The sequence below is a fragment of the Urocitellus parryii genome, chromosome 4, assembly GCF_045843805.1.
Source record: "Urocitellus parryii isolate mUroPar1 chromosome 4, mUroPar1.hap1, whole genome shotgun sequence".
NCBI classification, from domain to species: domain Eukaryota; kingdom Metazoa; phylum Chordata; class Mammalia; order Rodentia; family Sciuridae; genus Urocitellus; species Urocitellus parryii.
Window position 1 is genome coordinate 43,113,277 of NC_135534.1, and position 24,874 is coordinate 43,138,150.

The 24,874-nt window shown below is 37.1% G+C and overlaps 1 protein-coding gene across 4 annotated transcripts in view; it reads right to left on the reverse strand.

Annotated features, from left to right (window-relative positions):
• Nell1 (neural EGFL like 1) overlaps positions 1–24,874 on the reverse strand; it is an 826,302-nt gene that overhangs the window by 548,095 nt on the left and 253,333 nt on the right. For all 4 annotated transcript variants that reach the window (XM_077797508.1, XM_077797507.1, XM_077797506.1 and 1 more), the window contains one exon: positions 14,147–14,275. In XM_077797508.1, coding sequence (XP_077653634.1) covers positions 14,147–14,275 — 129 coding nt within the window. The remainder of the gene's footprint in view (positions 1–14,146; positions 14,276–24,874) is intronic.

Below are 24,874 nucleotides of genomic sequence, written 5' to 3' on the forward strand. Positions count from 1 at the left end.
AGCAGTAGACTTCACTTTTATTCTAGGGAAGGCCAAGCTATTACCATTTGATTGGGGAAGAAGAATGGTGATGCACTAAAATTAGTGCTCAAAAGCACCACAAGAAAGCCCCTAATTTTTATTACCTGTAGGAATAGCATTAGTGAACAACAATGAATGATTCTTCACTATAAATGAATTTCAATGCACCAAAGTGAATTGGGGTTGTGGGGAATCCACTTTTTTGGAAGTAGATTGAAATTCTGGGTATGTACAAAGTACTAAACACCACCTAATATTGTGAAAATCCAAGCATTTCAAACTTTTCATTAAACAGATTCTCTTTGCATGACTATAGCCCTGACCAAGAGAGATGCTGAGGCCTCAGCTAGCCATAATCCTAGTTACTACAGGGGAAGCTGAAGCAGGAGGATCTCAAGTTCAAAGAAAGCCTGAGGAACATAATGAGACCCCACCTCAAAAAATAAAGATTTCTAAAGCCTCATATGAGAGAAATCACCCTGTCTGCAATAGATTCTCAGGTGAGCAGCCCCACAAGAAAGAACTAATTAAAGATTCTTGAGGATACTAAGAATTGCTATTAATCACACATGGTCTGCAATCGAGAATTGTTATCCCTGTCCATCAAAAAATACTGAGCTGGTATGTCAGAAACACAAATATACATTAGTCATATAAGACATTATTTCTGAGGAAGAAATTTGCCAAAGTATAGAACTAGAGAAAAAGGACAGCTGGCCAAATGTATCTTGGTAAATTAAAAACAAAAATGTATAACAGGAATCAACTGGGGTTATTTTTTGTCTAGATCATTCTATGACTTATTTTTGGTGTCAGAAGGACCTGAAATTAAATCTGTTTCCATCATATACTGGATATTGAGCCTTGGTTTCTTTATTGACCAATTAAGATCGAATAAGGTAACAAGTACAAAGACCTGCTTTGTTTGTACCCTGCACGGTCTTCCTTTTTCATCCAGAAAAGTACTCACCAAATACCTGAGAGTTTCCTAACACCAAATGTTCACTATTCAATAAATACCTACAAAGCGCTTGCTCAGTTCCAGGCACTATGGAGAATACTAAAGATCAAGGATGAACCAAATGAGCAACAATCCCAGTCTTCAGGAACATTCCGGTGCTTGTAAAGGGAATGCTCATTTCCATTCTTTTCTGTCAAACATAAACAAACTTATTACCTTGTCAGTCAAATGCAAAAGGTAAGTTTGCAGAATCCTGGAAGCATTCACATGTGAACTATAATCTATCTGACAAACCTAAGTTTCTTTAGCTGGGCTCAGAAAAGTTCTCATTAGAGTTTTCAGGAGCTAGGTGAGCATCAAAAGACAAAATTCTGTCATTTGGCAGTGGAGGAAAAGTGATAAAGATCCAGAAATGAACAGGAAACCCCTGAATCTCTGCAGCAGCTCTTCAGAAGCTGTCAGCTAGCACTGGGCTTTCTGTAAATCCCTTCAATACTAAAAGGAGGAGGGTAAGGTTTTTGTAAAGATGTGTGAGTCATAATTGGAAAACACTGCAAGGTGGCTTTTTCCATCTTAAAATTGTAAATGAAATGGGTACGATCTCTTTCTCTCTCTTTCTCTCTCTCTCTCTCTCTCTCTCTCTCTCTCTCTCTCTCTCTCTCTCTCTCTCTCCCAGAGGCTTAACATCTTGGTGGAAAGAATCCACAGAGCATTACATTTATTCATGGAATCACACTTTCATTTATTTACCAGCTCACTCAGAAAGTGCATTTCCTGTGTAACTATTATATACTCCAGGTCCTAGGCTAGATTGTGGTGACACAAAGATGAGTCAGAAACAACCCTGGCCTTTGAATAGCTCTAAACCTAGAAAATATGTAGAAAAGTCATCAAGATCCTGTATGACAGGCACTCTAAAATAAGGGTTTGAACAAAGTGCTATCAGAACCCAGAGGAGTGAGCCACAAAGTCAGCCATCAGAGTTTGATGTGGTATCAATGAAACAGCCAGCGAATTAATTCTAAGTTCACTTTTCACACAATATCCAATCTACCCTCACATTCCATCTATCAACCAATCCTATTGATTTCACCTCCTGTCCACCACTATATCTTGCCTAGATCATTGCAACAGACTGACAATTGGTGTCCCTGACTTGCTGCTGTAGCCAGAAGAATTTTTCAGACATACAAATTGAATCTCATCGCCTCTTTTAAAAACCCATCAACCACTTTCCATTGCCTTTAGAGCCGAGTCCTGTGGGGCCTCCCTCTGCTTTTGCCACTTCCCAGCTCTCACACTGGGTTCCACACACACAAAGTGTTCCTTTGCTCTTCTGTACCTTCAGTTTCCAAAGATGCTGCTCCCAAAGCCTCCTTCCATCTGCTTTAACCCCCGCCTCCACTTTCCAACTCCATCTTATCCATTGGTCTCAGCTTGGATCTCCCATGGCTCCCCACCCTTCCCCACCAAACATTCAGCATCCCTCAGAATAAGTGTAGCTCTGATCTTACCGAACTACAGATCACGTGGCGCCTCTCCTGCTAACTCCAAGAATCAGCCCTCCCCTTCCTCTCTACAGACACACTTCTGAACCACATATTTTAGGAATTGATTATGTGTATTTTAGGAATCGATGATAGCTAATTGAACATATGTTATATTTGAACTTAACTAATGTCGATTAAAATCCTATTTTGTGCTAGATTTTGTTCATCTTAGTTCTTACATGAATTCTTAAAAAGAGACTTCTGAAGTAGGTATTAGCTCACTAATTTTACCAAGGGGAAATACAGAGAGATGAAGTTTCCTGCTTGAGTTCACAAATGGTAGAGCCAGCATTTCTAAAAACCAAAATCCAGTTTTTCCATGACGCCTATGCTATTCTTCTCTAATTGTTTGGGGTGTACAATTCTTACACAGCCAAGTTTCACCAAAACGCTGAAGTCACAGAAGGCACTAACATACTAGCTGCAACAGCAAAAGTACAGCAAAAGTTTATCAAGAGTTCAATTTTTATCATTCCTGTCTAGATATCAGTCATCTTGAAGATCATCAAAAGAAATAACCAAAAAAGTTTAAAACTACTAAATTTCCATTTCCATTTAAAACTCTAAAACTTGGACTGTCCCTAAAATGTAAGCAGAGACTTTTTTTTCTTCTTTTTTTTTCTTATTCTTTTTGTTACATCAAATGTAAATACTACAAATAATATAACATATGCACAATGACTTTCCAGGAGAAATGCTAACATCCTAAAATACTGTACAGTGAGCCAACAGATGTCTCAGTATGGTTTCTTACAGTAAAATAAATACATCATAGGAAAATAATGTAAGGCCATCTTCACAGGTTTGGCTTCTGGGTACCACCCAGCCCCAAGCAGTGTAAGATGAATCGCTGGGGGAATTATTACTGCCATGTGACCCTAAACATAATTTTCCTTACCTACCAATCTGATTATGTCCTCACTCTGACATACAGAAGTGGTCTTTGATGGGTTTTAAGCATTCATCCTTATTGATATTTTTTTTTATTGTTAGTCGTTCAAAACATTACATCTTTCTTGATATATCATGTTTCACAATTTGATTCAGAAGGGTTATGAACTTCCATTTTTACCCCGTATACAGATTGCTGAATCACATCGGTTACATCAGTTACATTTCCATCGATTTACACATTGCCATTCTAGTGTCTGATGAATTCTGCTCTCTATCCTATCCTCTACTATCCCCCCTCCCCTCCCCTCCCCTCCCCTCTTCTCTCTCGACCACCTCTACTGTAAAACATTTATTCCACTTGTGTTCTTCTTCCCTTACCCCTCACTTCCTCTTGTATGTAATTTTATATAACCCTGAGGATCACCTTCCCTTTCCATGCAATTTCCCTTCTCTCTCCCTTTCCCTCCCCTCTCTCATCCCTATTTAATGTTAATCTTCTTCTCCTGCCCTTCGTCCCTACTCTGATGAATGGATAAAAAAATGTGGCATTTATACACAATGGAGTATTACTCTGCATTAAGAAACAACAAAATCATAGAATTTGGAGGGAAATGGATGGCATTAGAGCAGATTATGTTAAGTGAAGCTAGCCAATCCTTAAAAAATAAATGCCAAATGACTTCTTTGATATAAGGGGATAAAAATTTTTGAGCATGTATTTTCTGTATATAAATATGTAACAATTAAAGTATATGCATGTATTATTACTCTAATATTCCATGCCTGTTATAAAATTTACACCAAAATGAAAACAAAAAGGATGAGATGAAAATAAATCAAAATCCTATCTTTTTTCTACATCCCAACAAATGCAATTCTGCACTCAGAGTGATGCCTGAATATCTCTCTCCCTCCCCTCTTTCTCACACACATACACACACACACATATAATATATATTTGCATATATAAATACATATTTATGATTATGTTACATATGTATGTATGCACCCACATCCACATATATCACTATTGGAGAAACTGACATTATATAGATTCACAATGTTCTTGACAATCTGACCACCAGCCATATCTCCATTCTCATCCTCTACCAAACTCCTTATGTCCTAGCCATGACAAACATTTCACTTTGTGCTTTTGTATATGTTAAGACCTCTACTAAGAATGCCATCCCTCAGGCCTCCCCTTATAAACCACTTCATTCTTAAGGGGTTAGTTCCTTAGCTGTGCCTCTCACAGGGCAACCTGTGGGGATTCCTGTTGGCAGAATGCATTGCTCCCACCAGTACATTCCCAATACGATGTAAATTCTAGGGTGGAACAAATCCTATTGTATTTTTGATACCGGATCACAAAGCTCTTTTCCTCTTTAGATTGTCGGCTTCTTGAAGAAAGGATTTGCAGCTTTATCATCTGTGGGTTTCCAGAAGCCAACACAGGACCCAACCATGTAGATAGCCAATTACCATTGGCTGACAAATAAGACCAGGCTCTAGTCCTAATCAATTTTATTCCACCTTTGGTAGGACTATGAATATAACCTTGCAGACTTTGTACTGCAGGAATGGTGGACCTGGAGTTGTGCAAAAGCCCTGCTTCCAAATATTTCCCACTAAGGCTTAATATAAGGCAGTGGATCATAGATGTATTGGCAGATATATGTCCATATCCATAATGTGCCTAGATAGGTAGACAGACCACAAAGATGTGAAGACCTGAGTTCTAGTCCAAGCACTGCTAATGGTGAAAATAATATATATTATTATTATAGTGATGCATAATTATGTATTATAATCTCAAATAATGTGACGGTAATTCTGTTATGCTGCTTTAGCCTTTACAGAATGCTTTCACATTCAATAACTTATTTAACCTTTAAAATCACTTAGTAATGTGGTCCTTTACTTAGAGTCTTGTTTAAAAATCCTAATTGGGTTGCAAAAAAAAAAAAAAAAAAAAATACCAGACACAGTAGAATTGAGTGACTTTCTAAGGTCACCCAGCTCTTGTAAATGGTGAAGCGAGGATCAGTCAAGATCTTTATTCCTAGTTCAATGTTCATCTCCTGTATCATTGACCTGTGATTTGTCAAATAAATGGAGGCAGGGAAAATACCAGAAAGCAGGAATATTTGAAGATAGCTTTCCACCTAGGCAAACTGCCAAACAGGAAGTATTTGTTTATTCCCCTTGCAAAAGAGCTTTCTTTTCTACATTCATATTGCTTTAATTTTTCACTTGACTTTGCTATGCTTCACAAAATTTAAGATTTGGGGATTTTTATAATGAACAAACATCCTCTTTTAAGAATACGCTTAGCTTTGATAATGTTAGTTTGATGTACATCACAAACAAACATGGATAAGACTGTTGCATGAATTGCTTGCCCTCCTAGCTTAAAACTCAGAACTATGTCACATGAGAGACTATGGATTTTATCTGGGGAAAAAAAGAAGAGATGGCTCACTTCCCAACATGAGGTATATAGGGAATGATTAAGCCCTGATGAGATGATACTGTGTAGCCACAAATAAGCCTGAAGACAATACCAACAAGAAAATGGAAGAGAAATGGTTAAGTAATTAAATCCTGTGGAGTCCCCTACTGAGTAATCAGTTGAAGCCAGAGTTCCATTTAGTGGGACACAGGAAATTAAAAAAGTAAAAGGCTTAAAATTAATGAGGGATTTTTTTTTTCATTTAGCAACAGGAAAAGTTAGAAAGAACAAAAAACTATTCACCAAAAGGGATTCTTTTTCCTCCTGGGCACACAGCCTCCCTTTAAGTTGGATATAGCCAGTCTCCTGGCAAGTAGAATGGAACCAATCAGTCCAGGCCCATGGAATCTCCCACTGATACCCTTATATTCTGTTTATCCTTCCAAGGTGACCTGAGAAAACATTCATTGCAGATGGTGGGGCCACTAGACAGAAGAAGCCTGAGTCCCTGACCCCTGAATCACAGCTTCCAAGGAAAACACCTCTTAACCAGGAACATCAATTTTGAAGTAGTGCATGAATGGGGAAAAAAAAAAAAGGACCTTATTGTTTTAAGCCTCAAATAATTTGATTTTTTTTCTATATGCAGCTGACTAAAACCATTGTTTCTTTAAAAATGATTCTTCTATCAAAATTAAGGAAGAGTTAATCCAATTGTCATGTAGTCACGAAAGCCATTCTGCAGCAAATGAAGGCAGTACAGTTTATATGGATAAAGTTAACAGGCAGAACTTTAGCATGACATGAACTGAGTATAAGCAAAATTTAGCAGAAGCAGCTCCTGAAATACAGACTCTGCCTTTTATAAAGGAGCTCTTAGACAACACTGACCAGGTACATCTGATATCATAAAGCAGTGTCATATACATAACCATGAGTCAGTTTGAAGCTCTTCTCTCCGCCCTTCCAATCCTCTTTCCCTCTCTCCCTCCTTCACTCCTTTCAACAAATATATCTGTATATGTACGATCACCATGGACTACTCTTGGTGCTAGAGATTTAATATATAAACTATGATTTCTTCCTCCATACAGTTTATATTCTAAAGGGACAAAAATCAGATAATAAAACTTTTAATAAGAAAAATACCACAATTTTAGATAAGGGCTATGAAGAAAATAAAAAACAAAAATTGAAGTGGTTTAGAAGAGTAGCAGTGGGTAGTAGAAGAAGTAATTTAGTCTAGGTGGTTAGGAGAAAGCTTTTCTGAGGAGGTAACATTTGAGCCACAACTGAAATGCTGACCAGAGAGGAAATTTGAGAAGAGCTGGGGAAGGACGTCCCACACTGAGGAAAGAGTGACTGTCCAGGACTTCTGCAGGGACACAAAAGAATTCCAATGTGGTAAGAGAAGAGTGAACACAGAGAAAGAGGTAGGAGATGAATACAGCCAAATAGGCACGTTCCAGTTCACACAGGGCCTTACCCAGGACCAGGTGCATGTCATTCTAGAGGCATGGGGGCCATGAGACAATTTTAACAGAGGGATGACATAATCTGGCCTACACTGTAAAAGCTTACTTTGATGAACCTTTGGAGAAGGGACTAAAGGGAGCAAGGGTGGATACCATTAGAATCATTAGCCAAGAGATCAGGGAGGCTTGGACTAGAGCAGAAGCAGTGAGGAGAACAGGAAATGAGTGTTTGTGACTCATTTTGGAGGTAAAGCCGACAGGACTTCCTGCTGTAGCAGATGTTGGAGGTGAGGAAAAGAGTGGAATCAAAGGTGATCTCTATATCTAATCACCTGAACAACTGGGTGGATGGATGTACCATCAATTGAAATTGGAAGAACAGTTCATGGTCCTCCGTTCTCAGGATCCGGGAACCCAGTAGAGCTTTGTAACTCAGCAATGAAGCTATATGACGACCTGACTGTGCTTCTATGAACCCCCCTAGAAATCCAATCAATACTAACATTTTCATCACAAAGACATAACTAAAAAATTAGTTATGCCTTGGATTAAAAAGAAAGATATCCAAAAATATCTTTCAAATGATCCTTTGAAACATCATTTTAACTTAAAAAAAAAGAAGAAGAAATATGAATTTAACCTCCAATCCTATTGCCCCTATTGAGTTGATGGAGTCTCCTTCCTGTGCACAATTTAACCATGAACTCCTTAGCCTGATATCCAAGTGCAATACCAGTATTTGGATTTTGATTTGGGTGTTATTTTTCTTTTTGTTACAATTCCAAGAACAAAATTGTTGGGCAGGGGACTGAGGAGTTGAGAAGAGTTTTGATAAGGAAAAGAGCCGGAACAGATGCTTTTGCAAAGTAGCCTTTGGAATAAAGCAGCAGAGGCAGATGAAAGGCCCAGGGAGAAGCCCCACCTGCACCTGCTGTTGGGAGGAAGATGGCATGCAGCTTGTTCCAACACAGCAAAGGCTAGAGATCTCTGTGTGTCTTGTAAAGGGGACACAGGTCTTGATAGATACCTGGTAACAAAAGACATCTCCATGAGCTAAGCAGATTAAATAGAAAAAGTAAAAAAGATACCCCAAAGTATTCTTAGCTCAAGCATTTTTAAATCCCTGAAAAAAACAAAATAGGCACAGGAATCAAAAGGGGAAGGTTTTGCTAACAATGAAAAATCAGAAGGAGATTTTGATCCCTGTCTTATCCCAAGCAGAACTTCAGGAGACTGAAGCCCAGAGCTGATCCTAAATTGGGCTATGTGGGTCACGAAGCTCATACATTTTGCAAAATCTAGAACATTTAAATGCAAAAAAAAAAAAAAAGTAAAAAGCCCAGTTTCGTAACTAATTAATGGATAATTGGAAGTGTGATTAAGCACACTGGCCCATCTTCCCCATGAATTCTACTAATCAGGAATCTACAGTCTTGTTTCTTTGGAAGTGTGCTCATGCTAGCCTTTAATTCAGTAAATCTCTGTCCTCTTGGATATTCTGAGGGCTGCTTCCTATTTAAACTCTGATTGTTCTGCCACTTTCCCAGCCTCTTACCAGTCAAAGGGTCAACTTATTGGTCACGACCTACAGTCATGGGAAAGAAGCTCTAAATCTCCTTGCTAATCAGCAGCTGTGCTTCAGGCTGTTTCAAAAGTTCTGCCACAACAAAAGAAATTAAAGGGATACGAATAGGAAAAAAGAACTTAAACTATCATTATTTGCTGAGGACATAATTCTATACTTAGAGGAGCCAAAAAAACTCCACCAGAAAAATTCTAGAATTAATTAACAAATTGAGCAAAGTAACAGGATATAAAAATCAATACCCATAAATCAAATGCATTTCTATACATCAGTGATGAATCCTCTGAAAGAGAATTAGGAAAACCATCCCATTCACAGTAGCCTCAAAAAAATAAATAAATAAATAAAATACTTGGGAATCAACTTAACCAAAGAGGTGAAAGATCTCTGCAATGAAAACTTCAGAACACTAAAGAAAGAAATTGAAGAAAACTTTAGAAAATGGGACGATCTCCCATGCTTTTGAATAGGCAAAATTAATATGGTCAAAATGACCATACTACCCAAAGCACTATATAGATTCAATGTGATTCCAATTAAAACTCCATAATCATTTCTTTTAGAAATAGAAAAAATCAATCATGAAATTCATTTGGAAAAATAAGAGACCCAGAGTAGCTAAAGGAATCCCTAGTAAGAAGAGCAAAGCAAGAGGCATCACAATAACAGTCCTTAAATTAACCTACAAAGATATAGTAACAAAAATGGCATGGTACTGGCAACAAAATAGACATGTAGACCAATGGTACAGAATAGAAGACAAAGAGACAAACCCACATGAATACAGTTATCTCATACTAGTCAAAGGCACCAAAAACATACAATGGAGAAAAGATAGCCTCTTCAGCAAACGGTGCTGAAAGAACTAAAAATTCATATGCAGTAAAAATGAAAATAAATCCCTATCTCTCACCATGCACAAAACTCAACTCAAAGTGAATCAAGGACCTAGGTATTAGACCAGAGAACCCACACATAATAGAGAAAAATATAGGCCCAAATCTCCTCCTGCCTCAGCCTCCAGAGCTGCTGGAATTACAGGCATGTGGCACTGCACCAGGCTGAACCTGTGAGTTTTGAATCAATTAATTCAGGTGGGTACATCAGTGAATTTAGCTAAGTTATGGAAAGGTAACATATAACCATTCCCCCACATACCCAAACCTGCTAATTTCGGTGGTATACACGTTTCCCACTCATGCCACATGTCCATCACCTGTCAGCAGTAACTCTGCTTCATGTCATCTTCATTCTGGAACCTTGGCTAAAGGGGAAGCTCTGATCTGGAATATTGCCAGATTTTCATGTCATAAAGAGAAGAAAATGATGTAGAATCCTGCAAAAGTTCTTAGAGCTTCTACTCTGAAATGACACATGTCATTCCCACTTACATTTCTTTGGCCAAACTGGATGCCAGTGGAATAAATGAGGAGACAGCAAATATTCTGAACAACAAGATGACATTGGAACAGTGCGAGAGTGGTGAGAAGGTGGGGAACAGTGTAAGTCTGGGCATAAAGCCCTGGAATACAAATGAGTTGAATTTTATCTTCATTTCTGAGTATTAGTGTTTGCATTTATAAAATGAAACTAATGGCAGTCGAGGCTTTCAGCCTTCTCACAGATTTCTTGAAAGTTTCAAAAAAAAAAAAAGTATAAGATACCTGAGAGAAGTCTGGAAAATTCAGAGTATTCTGCAAGTAAAAGGTCTTATCATTTAATACTAATTGTAGCACTTTCTATACCTGGCAGACTGCAGGATGCATAAATTATGTTATCCTTCATTCACCGAAACGGCTTTTTTGCAACCTGGAAAAACAGTTTGTGAATCTCATCACTAGGACCCCTCTTGCTACATTTTCCTCAGACAGTACCTCTAATTTAAACTAATGTATCAAAAACTACTCAGGACCCATTCATTGAAAATGTTATCACAAAGGGGAAAAGCCTCAGCCTGCCAAGTTCATAAAACACTGAAATCCAACAAAAGCGGTTTTCAAAATGGGGAATGCGCCTGCTTGAGTCACAAGAGGCAGAATGAAACAACCTCCCGTGACTTGTATCATAGCTGACAAAAGCTCTTATTATCTTCTATTGATTGGCTAGGAGTTCCGATATCTTCTCTCTGGCAGACTCTACAATCTCTGCAGAGCAGGAGTCCTTAATACACCACAGCTCTGCTGCTACCTTAGGAAGTTAAGGAAATTGAAAGCGTTTTATGCTTCTTTATCCACTGAGAGCCTGAAGAGGCTTTTTAAGAGAGCCTGGACAATGTGTGTAATACTTTGTTTTAATTTGCAAACAAGTCTGGTTCGTGGTGGCTTTTATAATGTGGGTCATTTTTGCTCCATTTACTTGGGTTAAAAAACAACTTGCCTGAAGCAGTTCGTGAGTATCTAGCTCTCTCTAGGATAGGCTAAGACAATGGGCCTGCTTTCTGAGCATCTCCAGTACCAACTCTAAGCTTGTCATCAGATCACCCCAGAGGGCAGTTCTTAGGAGAAAACTAGGAAAATGGCCCAGGAACTAAATTTAACTAATAAAAGAGTGGGGTTTTGCCCTCCTAAGATCAAACCCCACTCTTTTCTATTGGCATATCCCTGTTTGCTTCAAACAGAGGAAAGAATCATTTGGTCTAAAGGAAGACAACCCACATTCCAGCTCCAGGGAATGAACACAATTGACCCAAACCAGCAGGAGGTATCTCCTTTCCTTACACCCAAACATTGGCCCAAGGGTGTATGGGTGGGGGTGCAAGGGGCAAGGATATTGCCCAGGTCTGAATAAGGTGGGAAATTTTCTGCATATGGTAGTGGTAGGGATGGAGGCATCTTCTGGAAGGATATGTGTGTGTGTGTGTGTGTGTGTGTGTGTGTGTGTGTGTGTGTAAAAAGACAAAATTTTACACAGATATTTTTAATTGCCACCCCTTCTTCCCTTCCTTATGTGGAGGAGGGGACCATGACTGGAGCTATGGCAGCCTCCCTGCAATCAGAGGAACATAAGCCAGAAGACCAAAGTTCAATATGCTGCAGATGGCAGACAAACTGAGGGAAAGCATCTACTGTAAATGTCAGTGTTAGATCTTCTTGGTTCTTTATGCCTCCCACCTAGATGTCTGCTCTACTCCTGGAGCTTGTTTCTTATACACTAGGAGGACTCCAACCTTTAGCCATTGCTCTTTAGGTGCTATCCCTCCCTCCATGAACAAGTTCCCTGGGACTTGTAGAGAGTCTCTGTGATAACAATGTAATGACTGAGGCCCAAGCACATTACTGTTACTTAAGGTTAACACCACAGTGCATGCTGGCCTGAGGCCAGGCTCATACACTGCAGGAGCATGTCCAAGAAAACGGTGATTCAGACCTAAAATCACTCAACACAATCAATAAAATAAGGTCTCATACAGAAAGGGCAAATTTAATATCACAGATGGCTTCTCTTGGCACTGAATCTAGGGACTAAAAAATGTTATCAGTGATACCAACAGCATTAGAACCAGTAGTTTTCTTCCATATTCTTCTAGGTCTCAATAGCTAAGGGGGACAGATTCTAATGGAAAACTTAAAGGTATGTTGGCAATTGGAATCAAATTATTTTGAGATTCCTGTTATGACTGTCCAGAAGCTAAGTCCATATATACTAGAAGGTAAGAGAGTAAGTTTTTTAGACCATTACCTTGGTTGTAGAGATTTTTTTTTTTCATGAAGAATGGTAAGGAGAATGTTCACCACTTACGTTTTTAAATTAAATTTCTGAAAATAGCATAATCCAAAAATATTTTAAAACAGATGTTAATATGAAGCATTGATATTAGTAATCCTCTTCTCAGAAATTAAAAAGTAACTACAATGATATTACAAGGTAGATGAAAGGTTTCATGACATAACGGCTCTTTTGTTCTACCAAGTGGCATGTCCTACTAAGCAAGTTCAAATCAATAAAATTAGCAAGAGGGAAAAGAAGGTTAAAAAAAAATGAGGGTGAAAACCCCACTAGCTAGAATATTGCAAAGTAGGAAGGTAGTGAAGAAAGAAGTTTTCCATGAGAAATGAAAAAAACACAGAGGCTGCCTACGAGGAACTTACCACTCTAAGTGATGCACTTCCTGAACAACTGAAGAAGTCTAGAGTCAAAGCCAAAAAGTTAAGCAAGGTTCAATAATGCAAAACAGCAGAATGAAAAGGAACTTGCCTTAGTGTCATCTATGAATATTGTCTTTCCCTTAACACTTGAACCATTTGAGACCCAAAGATCTTAACAGGAGATTGAGCAGATTTTGCAACATTCATTCAACTGAAAACATCTCCCCTCCTGATTAACAGATTACTATTGCTATTTTATTAGTGAAGGTAAAAGAAATGACTGAAATGGCAGGAACTGGGACAGAGAAGAGTCCAGTCATAACTTTGTCTATTAGACCTTCTCTAAATTGATAGCGGGGAGCTAGGAAGCATTTTAAGGATTGATAGGCTCAGGTACTGCAGCACCATGCTTACAGAAAGGGGTCAGGGCTAACCCCATGCCTCTGGCCTGCTAAAGGAATAAAAGTAGGCAATGCTCACCACCAGCAGAATACCATGCTGGGCTTGGGAAAAGAGGCTCATTCACATAAGGCAGAACAATTTTTTTTTCTGCCCTGTAGAGTAGATATGTGTGGTTCATGCCTGAGCCACAAATCCACTGTAGGGGCATCAGCTCATGTGTCAGAGTTATGAATCCTGTCACTGTGATTCTTGGTAAAGATTGGTAATTGGCAATATGTGAATGAGCCATTAAAAAAAAAAAAAAAGAAAAGAAATCCCACTGAAAAAGCAATTCTGACCTTGACAAGTGAAGGTAACAGCTGGGTACGAGTTAAAGCCAAAAAAAAAAAAAAAGGTGTCCTTTGAAAAGAAAATCCACCACGTAAAATATAATCAAACTTGGAGATGACAGTATTCTCAAATAAGACTATAGAAAATAATGCATTTATGGTTGTTCTGGTGATTGGGACAAACAGTGGAAACAGGGATTTCACATAAACTTGTTACTTTTGGTTACTTGTAATGTTTTGCAACAACCTTCAAAGGTCTTGCTTTCTCATGGTAAACAGCTTGAATAAACCAGGAAAACAGACTACCTGGGGTAGTTGGTACAATTTCTTGTGGGAACACATTTCTCAGCCAGTTTCTCACAAGTGACTTCTTTAAATTCTTTACTTACCTTCACAGTAGGCAGAGTCTCCCTGGACAGAAATGTAACCATTCTTGCACTCACAAGTAGCTTTTGTATTCCAGTTTTTACACTCTGAGTTTTCACCACATTTAGGTGCTTCAGCACAAAAGTTATGACCTAGAAGATACAAATAAAATTTTACATCAGGAAGGGAGGGAATAAAAGACCTCCAAATAATAAAGCATGAAACTTTTTTATTATGTCATTATGCATGAAAACATACAATGGCAATAAACAAGGGTGAACAAGGTAGGGGGTTGGAGAAGAGAAATAGGAAACTTTAGTCTATCTCAAGCTAAAGAGATTTTGTTACTGTACTCAAATTTACTAAGGTTGTCACTACCTGAAGGATCTTACTCATGCTGATCCTGAATCCTCTTCCTATTATCATCTTACATGACTGGACTTTTTATAATTATTTCATTGAAAAAATTATGATATGTAGAAAAGGAAAGATAAAATATACAAATATATATAATTAATACAAGAAAATATTATCAGTATCTCTTAATTACATCTCTCCAATGAATCCTTCTTCCAGCCATCAGAGATGACTATCCTGAATTCTGGGTTAATCACTCCCTTACATATATTTATGATTTCATCATGTATAGGTACAATTTATCAAGCAAATATAACTTAGTTTTGCCCATTTCAAAGTTCATATAAATGAAATCATACTGTACACATCTTGTAAGTTGTGGGGGTTTTTTTCTATTCACACTTACTAATGTTAACATTCATCAATGCTGGATGATATACCAGATTCTTTTAGCCACAGGTTTGACATTTTCTTTTTCTCAACATTTCTGCCTGAATCCCTGCCATGCCTTCCAGGATAATTATTTTTCTTCCTAAAACATACTTTAGAAACTTCTTTACCAAGGATATGTCTAAGCATATCTACATACCATCCTCATACTTATAGCTTTACTGGCTAGACAGTTACTCTGTCTCAATACTTTGAAAACATCATTCCATTGTTATGATTTCTATTACTGCTTTAGAGTAGTCAGTTGTTAATCTAACAGTCATTCCTTCCATGAAGCAACCTCTTTCTCTGTAGATACTTTCCAAGATCTGCTTGTCTGGTTGGTTGCTTGATTTTGTTATATACACTTTAGTTTTACACTGAGGTTCATGAATTTATTATTGGTATTTCTTGGGATTCCTAAATCTTAAGACTGGTGAAATCTTTCACCATTTTGAAAGACTCTCAAGTATGCTCTTCAAACATTCTCCCTTCACAATTTCTCTCTTCTTTATTCTAACTGGATAAATGTTTTTCCTTCTTGAGCTCTCCTTCATGTAACTTACATTTGTTTTTTTCATATAATCTGTTTCTCTTTACTTTTGATGCTAAATTCTGTATGCCTTCTGGATGTGTCTTTTAAGATGTCTCTCTAGAGTTCTATCACATTCTGTTTCAGTCACTCATATAATTTTTTTATTTCACTTATTTTTATTTTCTAGAATTACAACTGCTTCTTTTTTGATCTCTTTGTCAAATTTGACAGTCCCTCATTCTTTCATCTTTTTTTTTTATTTCTTCAAACACATTACACTTGCATGTTCTATATTAACAGTTTCAATATCTTCAGTCTTGCACATCTAATTTTGCAGTTGGTAGTTTGTGCTGAGTATCACACATGATGGTTAATTTTCTTGTGTTTTGAGTTGATTCTTTTATTTGCAAGCTCATATTCTTTGAAATTTAATCTATGGGAATTATTTGAAGTTTTGGTTTTAAAATTGCATTTCTTCAGAGAATTTGTGTTTGCTTCTGTCAGTTGCTTAAGGGAATCATCAATCCAAAAATCACTTTAAACTACAATTTTGCCTTGGGGATGAGAACTGAGCCACACAGATAGAATAAATTCGAGCCCAAAGCTTTCAGGAATGCAAACTTTTATCCTCTAGACCGTAATCTAGAGTCAAGACTGATAAACTTTCCTTTTTCACTGTGGATTTCTCCTAGTTCACCCATTGAGAGATTCACCATTCAAGGTTCTTATTTAAAGCATATCAACTAGCACCAAACTATCTCCCACATTCCTACACAGTGTCCATTAAAAGCCATAGCCCAAACCACTGAGGCATAGAAATTGCTCTCAGGGAAAATGCCAACTTTCCTGTACTTGCTTATTTCAATGATATCACACTTTTCCAATATTTCAGGTCTCTGATTTTCCCCCTTCCTCTTCTGCTATCTCCATCAGAATTTTTTAATGTGCATATATTATACAGCATTTGGGGTATACTAAGAATTAATTGTACCTACCACAAAATTGTAAAGTTCAAATATGTTAAGATATATGAAGGTACTTTGTCATCTTTAAATCAGTATATTTTAGGGAATGATAATTACTATGCAATGAAACTACATGTTGTGGTCTCATAGAAAATACTAGATTTAGGATCTGATGCATAATCCAGAGTCTGCAGTTAGCAAACACTATAAATCACTTTGCCTATCTAGGTGTATATACCAAGAATGGATGCTATCAGTGATTTCCAAAGTATGTTTCTCAGAGTCCTGGGCACAGATAAACTGTGACATAGGGTTCAAGTTACCCACCCCTGATTCGAATACTTATACTTTTATATTTTTGACATATGGATCTTGGAAATGACAATTGATGGCTTAAAAATATGGAAAACAACTAGATAAAGTCTAAATTTAATTCCTTTTTGATGAAATTCTAGGAGATTTTTTTCTCTGAAATAAAATTTTAATCCAAAAATAATTAGGCTGTGCTTGATCTAGAGGATGATAATAATAGTTATTAAATAGTAATAATAATAAAATTTATGTATCTATAATATGCCTGGCACTATACTATGTATTTTAAATGAGGACAAAAGCATTATACACCTTATTAATATGCTGTTCAAAAAGTTAAGTAGACTGATCCATGTAAAGCACTTAGAACAGTTACTGATACATACTACAAAAGTCAATAAAAGGTACCTACCATGATGATCATGTTGATGTTAACAATGATTAAAGCTCAAAATAATAATGCTGTTATCCTCAACTTCAAGATAAGAGAAATTTAAACTCACCAACACTTATCTAGTAAGTGGAGATGCCCATATACTTTCCATTATGTTATATACCCTTCTGACAGTAAAACTGGCAATAGTAAATGAAAGACGCAGCCATTCCTTGAGATAATAGAGTAAATGTGTAGCCCTAGTGAGCATGCTATTATATCCAGCCTCACTACCTATGGCCTGTGTACTGGTGATTATCCAAGTCAAGAGTACAGCAAGAGTGTAACTTGTTGGAAATTTGAAACCTCTGATAGCTGAGAACACTTCTACATGAACTTGAAAGGCTTACAGTAACTGTTACAACTAAAATAATTTGATGTTTTGCTCCCAAAGGGCAATTTTAAGCATCACAGCTCTCTTAGCCAGACTACCTGCCTGTATTTTACTTCTCATCTTAGAATTGATCAATAATTAAGTTGTCATATTTTTCTTCATTGTGAAGTTGTAACCAACATCATATGTTCATCTTTTATCACAGTTATTCTTTGTCTATATTTCTTTTCTCTCCCTTTCCTTCTTACCTGCATTTGATAGCCTGGAACAAAATCCCTCAAACACTGTTGTCAACATACATCAAAACATTATATTATACCCCATAAACAGATGAGGGGAAAGAATATATTTTTCAATTCAAAATAAAATTTAGAAAATAAACAAATTTGTGGTAAAAAAAATTATTTCAACATCTATCAAGAATTTTCCATGTCAACTCACAATGCAAGGAGTTGGAAAATTTTTATTTCTAGGATAGTGAAGGGTCAATGAGACAAAACAAACTTATCATCAAATCCACTTTATGTGACTATCATGTCAAAAATATGTTTAATTAATGTAGGCCTTCATTGAAGCAGTATTTATTCAGTCTCACTTGTCTTTTTGTACCACTGAGTAATCATTTACTCAATATTTATAGGACATTTACTATGTGGGTAAACATCTTGGCACAGTGCAAAGGTATTTAGAATATGCTCTGTCCACAGGGAAATTACAAACTTTAAAGAAAGATAAACCACATACAGGAGTAGCATCATCATAAGGCAATCTACATTAAGTGAGATGCAAGGAGTACAAATTGTCACAGCATCTCAGGGAAGGAGAAATCTTTTCTAGATGATGCAAAAACTATAGTAGGCAGAAACATGGAAGTAGCAGGACACAGACCCTTGTGGGAGGAAACAGAATTTCAACCCTTGAGGAAGGGGAAGTTTGGAAAATCTTAAATAACCTGACACAGGTATTACAACAATAATTAACATTTCTTGAGCATGTACTATGAGTTAGGCAATCAGTTAAGTGCTTTCCATATGGTAGTCATTTAATTATATTAACAATTTTATAAAATTCAGTTATTATACCTGTTTTACAAATGTGGCGATTTGAAGTTCAAAGAAGTGAGTGCACTTGTGGAAGTTACCATAACACAGGTCTGATTGAAGCCAGAGCCCATTATCACTGAGCTGCTATTCCACTGTCTTTCCAAGAAAAACAGATTTCTATACATTCTATCCAAAGGATAAAGAGGATATACTTTCTGCATGCATATATTCAAACAGACTATAATTTACACTTTCAAACACACACACACACACACACACACACACACACAATTATGGCTTGGGTATGAGGTGTCTCCCCAGGAGCTCACTTTAAGCAATGTAGGAATGTTAATGCTCAGAGATGAAATTATTTCCTTATGAGACCTGTAATCTAATTCATTTGATCAATTAATAAATAATTTGAATGGTCTAACTGGGTGGTAACTGGAGGCAGGTGGGAGGCATGCATTCCTTTGGAGTTTATTTTTTGTCCCTTGCTTCTCAATCATCTCCTTCCTCCACTCCCTTTCTCACTGTCTTGCCCTTTCTCAATCTGCTCCCCAGTTGCCATGAGCTGAGATGCTTTCCTCCTCTACACCCTTCCATCATGATGTTCTTCCTCACCCCGGGCTCAGAGTGATAGAGTTGGATAACCATGGACTGAACCTCTGACACCATGAACTCAAAACAAATCTTTCCTCCTCTAAGTTATTCTTGCCAGGTATTTTGGTCAAAGCAACACAAAGCTAAGACGTGTTTTCTGCCAATAATTCCAAGTCTTCCTCTGTAACAAAGTCTAACTTAAACCACTCCAACTTCTTTCAGTCAGAGTTTATGTCTCATTCATTTCTCTCAACCAACAGTTTCCTGCATAGGTATAGTTGTATGAATTCATGATTGACTTACAGATGTATGGAAAACTGGATGGGTAGTAGTATGGCTGGGTAAATTAACGATTGAATGAACAGATACATGAATCTGCACAGGCATGTGTTCCCCCTTCATAACCACTTAGAGGGCAAATTTGACTCATTTCTAGTCACCATATTTCTTTCTTTAAACATTTTTATTGAGTTATAATTTATGTGTCATAAAATTCAGCTATTGAAAGTAGATAGTTTGATGATTTTTAGTAGATTTACCCAGTTGTGTGACCATCACCACAATCCAATTTTAGAACACTTTCATCACCCCAGCTGGTGAACATCATTCTTAAAACCCCACCTCAGCATCTAAGTTGGCTGCCAGCTCATATATCCTCAATTAATTCTCCACCTTCCAGAATCCTTCTAACAGCTTTCTCTTTCTTATCTGGTGTGTCTGAATAGCATGACATTTAAGACTCACAGCTTTCTTTCCTGGATATTTGTCTTCAGTTGCTACTGAGCCTGCCTCTCTCTCTCTTTCTCTCTCTCTCTCTCTCTCTCTCTTTCTCTCTCTCTCTCTCCCGCCCTCCCTCCCTCCCTCCCTCCCTCTCTCCCTCTCTCTCTCGTCCTCCAGCTAGACTTGGGCAGATTTTTTTTTTCTTCTGCTGGTGATCAACATAGTCTGATACATGAGTCCCCTCAAAGTCATCCTCCTTCTTAAATACTGATTTCTTGCTTTTATTTGTGATGAAATTAGAAGCTGTGACCAGATTGTAGAACACACACACACACACACACACACACACACTCAAATAAGTTGCCTAATTTTAAAGTTTTTAATTGTTTTAAATAAGTGACTCTATTCTGTCATTACAAGCACACAGCATCACTTTAACTAACACTGACATGAATACAGAGAATATCTTCATTAAAGATATTGAAATCTTCCAATATGCCAGGCTTATTGCTAATCATGTGACACATATTACTTCATGAAGCCCTCATAACACCCTAAAGATGACTGTCATCCCCATTGTACAGCTTAGGAAAAGTATGGCTTGGACTTTGCTTATCCAAGATAATGCAACCAGTAAGTGACAGTCACAACTTGACTTGAAAGTTCTTGTTAGGACCACTAAACAATATTTAAATACTTAGGGGCATAAACAACTACTAAGGACTATTCTCTGAGAATGTGTGTAGATAATAACCCTCTGTGTCCTATAAATTATTTTTTTAGTTGGTACATTTAGGCCCCAACTGTAGTTTCCGCCAATCTGTTCTTAGACGAAATTAAATCTAATTGTGCTTGATCATTTTAGAACACCTACCTTCCTCTGGAGCAATAATTGGGGGTTCATGGTCCCCCTTTACATCACAGGAAGTTACATAAAGTAGCACACCTTCCTTTACCCATGTTATGCCATTGTCGACAGCCCATTGCCAATCCATCCAGATGTCAACTCACGGTTCACCCTTACGAACACAGGGGCCTGGGATGCAGCTGTGGTAGGGTACTTGTGAGGCCCTGGGTTCCATCCTACTCCACATGACTATCATTTCTCGAAAAGATATCTCCTTCCTTTCCCCACTCTGATTTGTCTTTAATCTATTTTCCACACAAAAGGATTCTTTAAACTAGATTGGATCATGTCACTCTCTTCCTTAAAAATCTTCCAAGGGCTTCCCATTTTATTTAAGAGAAATACAAAATCTTTAACTTCGACCCAAGGTAATAAACACCCCTCTCCATCACATCCCTCCAACCACTTCAGCCTTCCTGCTAATGCCTCTAGTATGCCAATCTCTTTTCTGACTCAAGGTCCTTCAAACTTGTCCTACCAATTCAGAACATGATTACACATCCCTACAAGAATAATTTCTCCTTGGGCTTCAAATCTTAAGAATTAAATAGAGTCTACTTATGGAGCAGGGGAGCAGGGCTGGGGGATATTGGTCAAATGGTACAAGGTTTCAGTTAAGTAAGAACAGTAAGTTCTGGAGACCTATTGTACCTCCTGGTGACTACAGTTAATGATAATGCATAATATACTGAAAAATTAGTGAAGTCGATCTAAATGTTATCACTACACAACCAAAAAATGTAAGTGTGTGAGGGTGATGGATATGTTAATTATATTGATTTAATAATTTTACAATGTATATACATATCAAAACATTTTGTAACCATTAATATATGTGACTTTCACTTGTCAATTATGCTGAATAAAACTGGAGGAAGAGATTTTGTTGCTGTATTATAATTATACAAAATAGTGGGATCGATTGTGATATATGCATTTCATTGCCCAGTATCTCCCCTTCCCCAGCACCCATTATCTACTCTACTGATCTTCATTCCATTTTTATAAAATCCATTCCCTCTCTAGCTTTCATATATAAGAGAAAAAGGTATGACCTTTCACTTTCTGAGTTCAATTTATTTCACTTAACATTGTGTTCTCAATACCTTCCATTTTCCCATAAATATCATCATTTCATTCTTCTGTATGGGTGCATGAAACTCCACTGTATATACATATCACATTTTCCTTATTCATTTATCCATTGACAGGCACCTAGGCTGGTTCCTAACTTAGCTATTGTGAACTGAGAAGCTATAAACAAGGTGATGCATGTATTTCTATATATGCTGACTTCAGTTTTTGAATAAATACTGAGGAGTAATATAGCTGGGTCATATGGTATTTCCATTTCTAGACTTCTGAAGAGACTCCGTAGTGATTTTCATAGTGGTTGTACTAATTTACAATCCCAGTAATGGTGCATAAGTGTTTCTTTTCTCCCTGCATTCTCCGCAGCACTTATTATTGTTTGTATTTTTGATGATTGGCATTCTAATTCAAGTGAGATGAAATCTCAGTGTAGTTTTCATTTGCCTTTTCATGATTGTTAAAAATAACAAACATGTTTTCTTGTATTTGTGGGTCATCTGTATTTCTTCTTTTGAAATATGTGTATTTAGTTCATTTGACCATTTATTTGAGGGGATTTTAATATTTTATTTGTATATTTTGGTACTAAGTTTTTTTTTAGTTCTTTATATATTCTGGATTCTATGTCAGAAGATAGCTGGCAAAGATTTTCTCACATACCATAGACTTCTTTTCACATTCTTAATTGTTTCCTTTGCTGTGCAGAAGTTTTTAAATTTGACTCTACTTAATATATTAACTCTTGGGATTATTTCCTGAGTTTTAGGAGTACCATTGAGGAAGGTGCTGCCTGCACTTATATTTGTTGGAGTTTTAACCCTGTTTTCTTCTAGTGATTGCAAAGTTTCATATCTAATTCCTAGGTCTCTGATTCACTGTGAGTTGACTCTTGTGCAGGATGAGAGAGAGGAATCTGGTTTCATTTTTCTACAAATATACAGTTTTTCTGGCACAGTTTGTTGAAAAGGGTATCTTTTCTCCAATATTTTTTGTGCCTTTGTCAAATATTAGAGGACTGTATCCATGTGGGTTTAACTCTGTGTCTTCTATCAGTCTATACATCTGTTTTTATGACAGTACCATAATGATTTTGAATCGATACCTTTGTAGCATAATTTGAAACTGGGTATTACGATTTCTCCAACATTGTTATTTTTGCTTAAATTGTTTTGGCTATTCTTGATCTTTGTTACACTGACCCTTTATTTTATTTTTTATTCTCTATTTCATTAATTTCATCTCTAATCTTAATTATTTCCTTCCTTCTATGAGTTTTGGAATGGATTTGTTCTTATTTTTCTAGGACCTCAAAATGCATCATAGGGTTTTCATCTTTGACCTTTCTGATTTTTTAAGGTGGAGCTATAAATTTTTCTCTTAAAACTGACTTCATAGTGTCCCAAAGACTCTGGTATGTTGTAAGAAAAAAAATTTTTGAAATAGAACATAGTCATACATACATATGTGTGTACACACACACACACACTCACACACACACACACTCTACTCCATTTGGGGAAGATTTTCTTGTCTCCCAAGATTAGATTGAGACCCATTATTCTCTCACAGAGCACCCTGATCTTCCTGTTTATAGTAGTTATTAGTAATATGGGTTTATTTCTGTGCTTGTTAGTAATGTCTCTTCCCACTAGGCACCTCCACAAGGGAAGGGCCATGCAGGTCAGTTCATGTTATACCTGACTCAGCACATCATAGGCATACTTCAAACTTACAATTAAAAGAGTGTTAAATATGCATAAGTTGAGCCTCAAAGAGATTAATCACTTTCCCTATAGATATTCAAGTAGTAGTTGGTGAATGAAATAGAAATAGAAACTCAAATACCATTCTCAGTTTCTCCCCACCACCCCATTTGATTCCCTAGCAACAATTTTTCTCATCAGGAGAAATTTAAAAAATATTGTTCCAGCCTGAAGAGACCTGTTCCCCATCAAATACTCGAATTGCCCAGTCCATGAAATGCCTGTATCTTCCCAAAGACACAAGCCATATTTCTTTCTCAAGAAAAACTCTATTATCACTCATTGCTTAAAGACTCGATGCAGAAAAATAAAATAAAATAAAAATAACTTGTCACACAACAGAGCACTCTCTTGAGAAACCAAGATGAACAAGACCCAGTTGGAGCTCATACATAAGTGGTTAAAATGAGCAGATGCTCAGAGAAAGACACATAATCTACTGAAGTAAGTCTTTGGCTTTTACTCAGAATAACTCCTTAATTTTAGTTCCTAGCAGAGATTTAATTCAACAAAAATTTATTAAGCAGCTAAAATATTCTCGGGCACTATGCCAGGTAAATAGGGATTTAGCAACAAAAAAACCCACAAAAATATCATAACCATCATAAACAAGTCTTCATTTATCTTACACTCTAGTGGTGATGACTGACCTTGAGCATTGTATTTTAAGGGGACATTATGATGGAGGAGGACAAGGTGCTCCAGGACTATCACAGAAAAGGGTCCTAATACAAGGTGTTCAAGAAGGAAATTGGCAGGATGAGCAAGGTTGGCTGGACAAAGAATGTGAGTTACAAACACAGGGAGAAGCAAAAGTCCCCCACATGCTCAAGGAAATGAATGAAGAAACAAACTTTGGTATTACATTTTTCCTCCTCTGGTGGGAGCAGTCTACAACTGGGACTCCCCCAGTAGTCCAGCATCAAGACTTCTATATCCAGTACAAAATAACATGAGTAAAACAATTTTGTTTCTTTAAACCCATTGTCCTTATCTGTGTATAATAAGCTCTCCTCATAATAAAGAAGCCCCCAACACTGCTGCTCTCCGAATTCCTCTCTATACTCTTTAAAACCAGCCATTTCTTTTGCTTCATCTTTGGCTTCTACAACCAATGATGGACATGCATCTGCATGATTTACCCCTGTGCATTTTTCACAAGAGGGAATGAAAAGGCTACCACCCCGAAGCAGGACTTAGCATTGCTAATGTAGATAAAGTTTGATTCCATATAGAGCACAATGGCTTATCCTCAGCC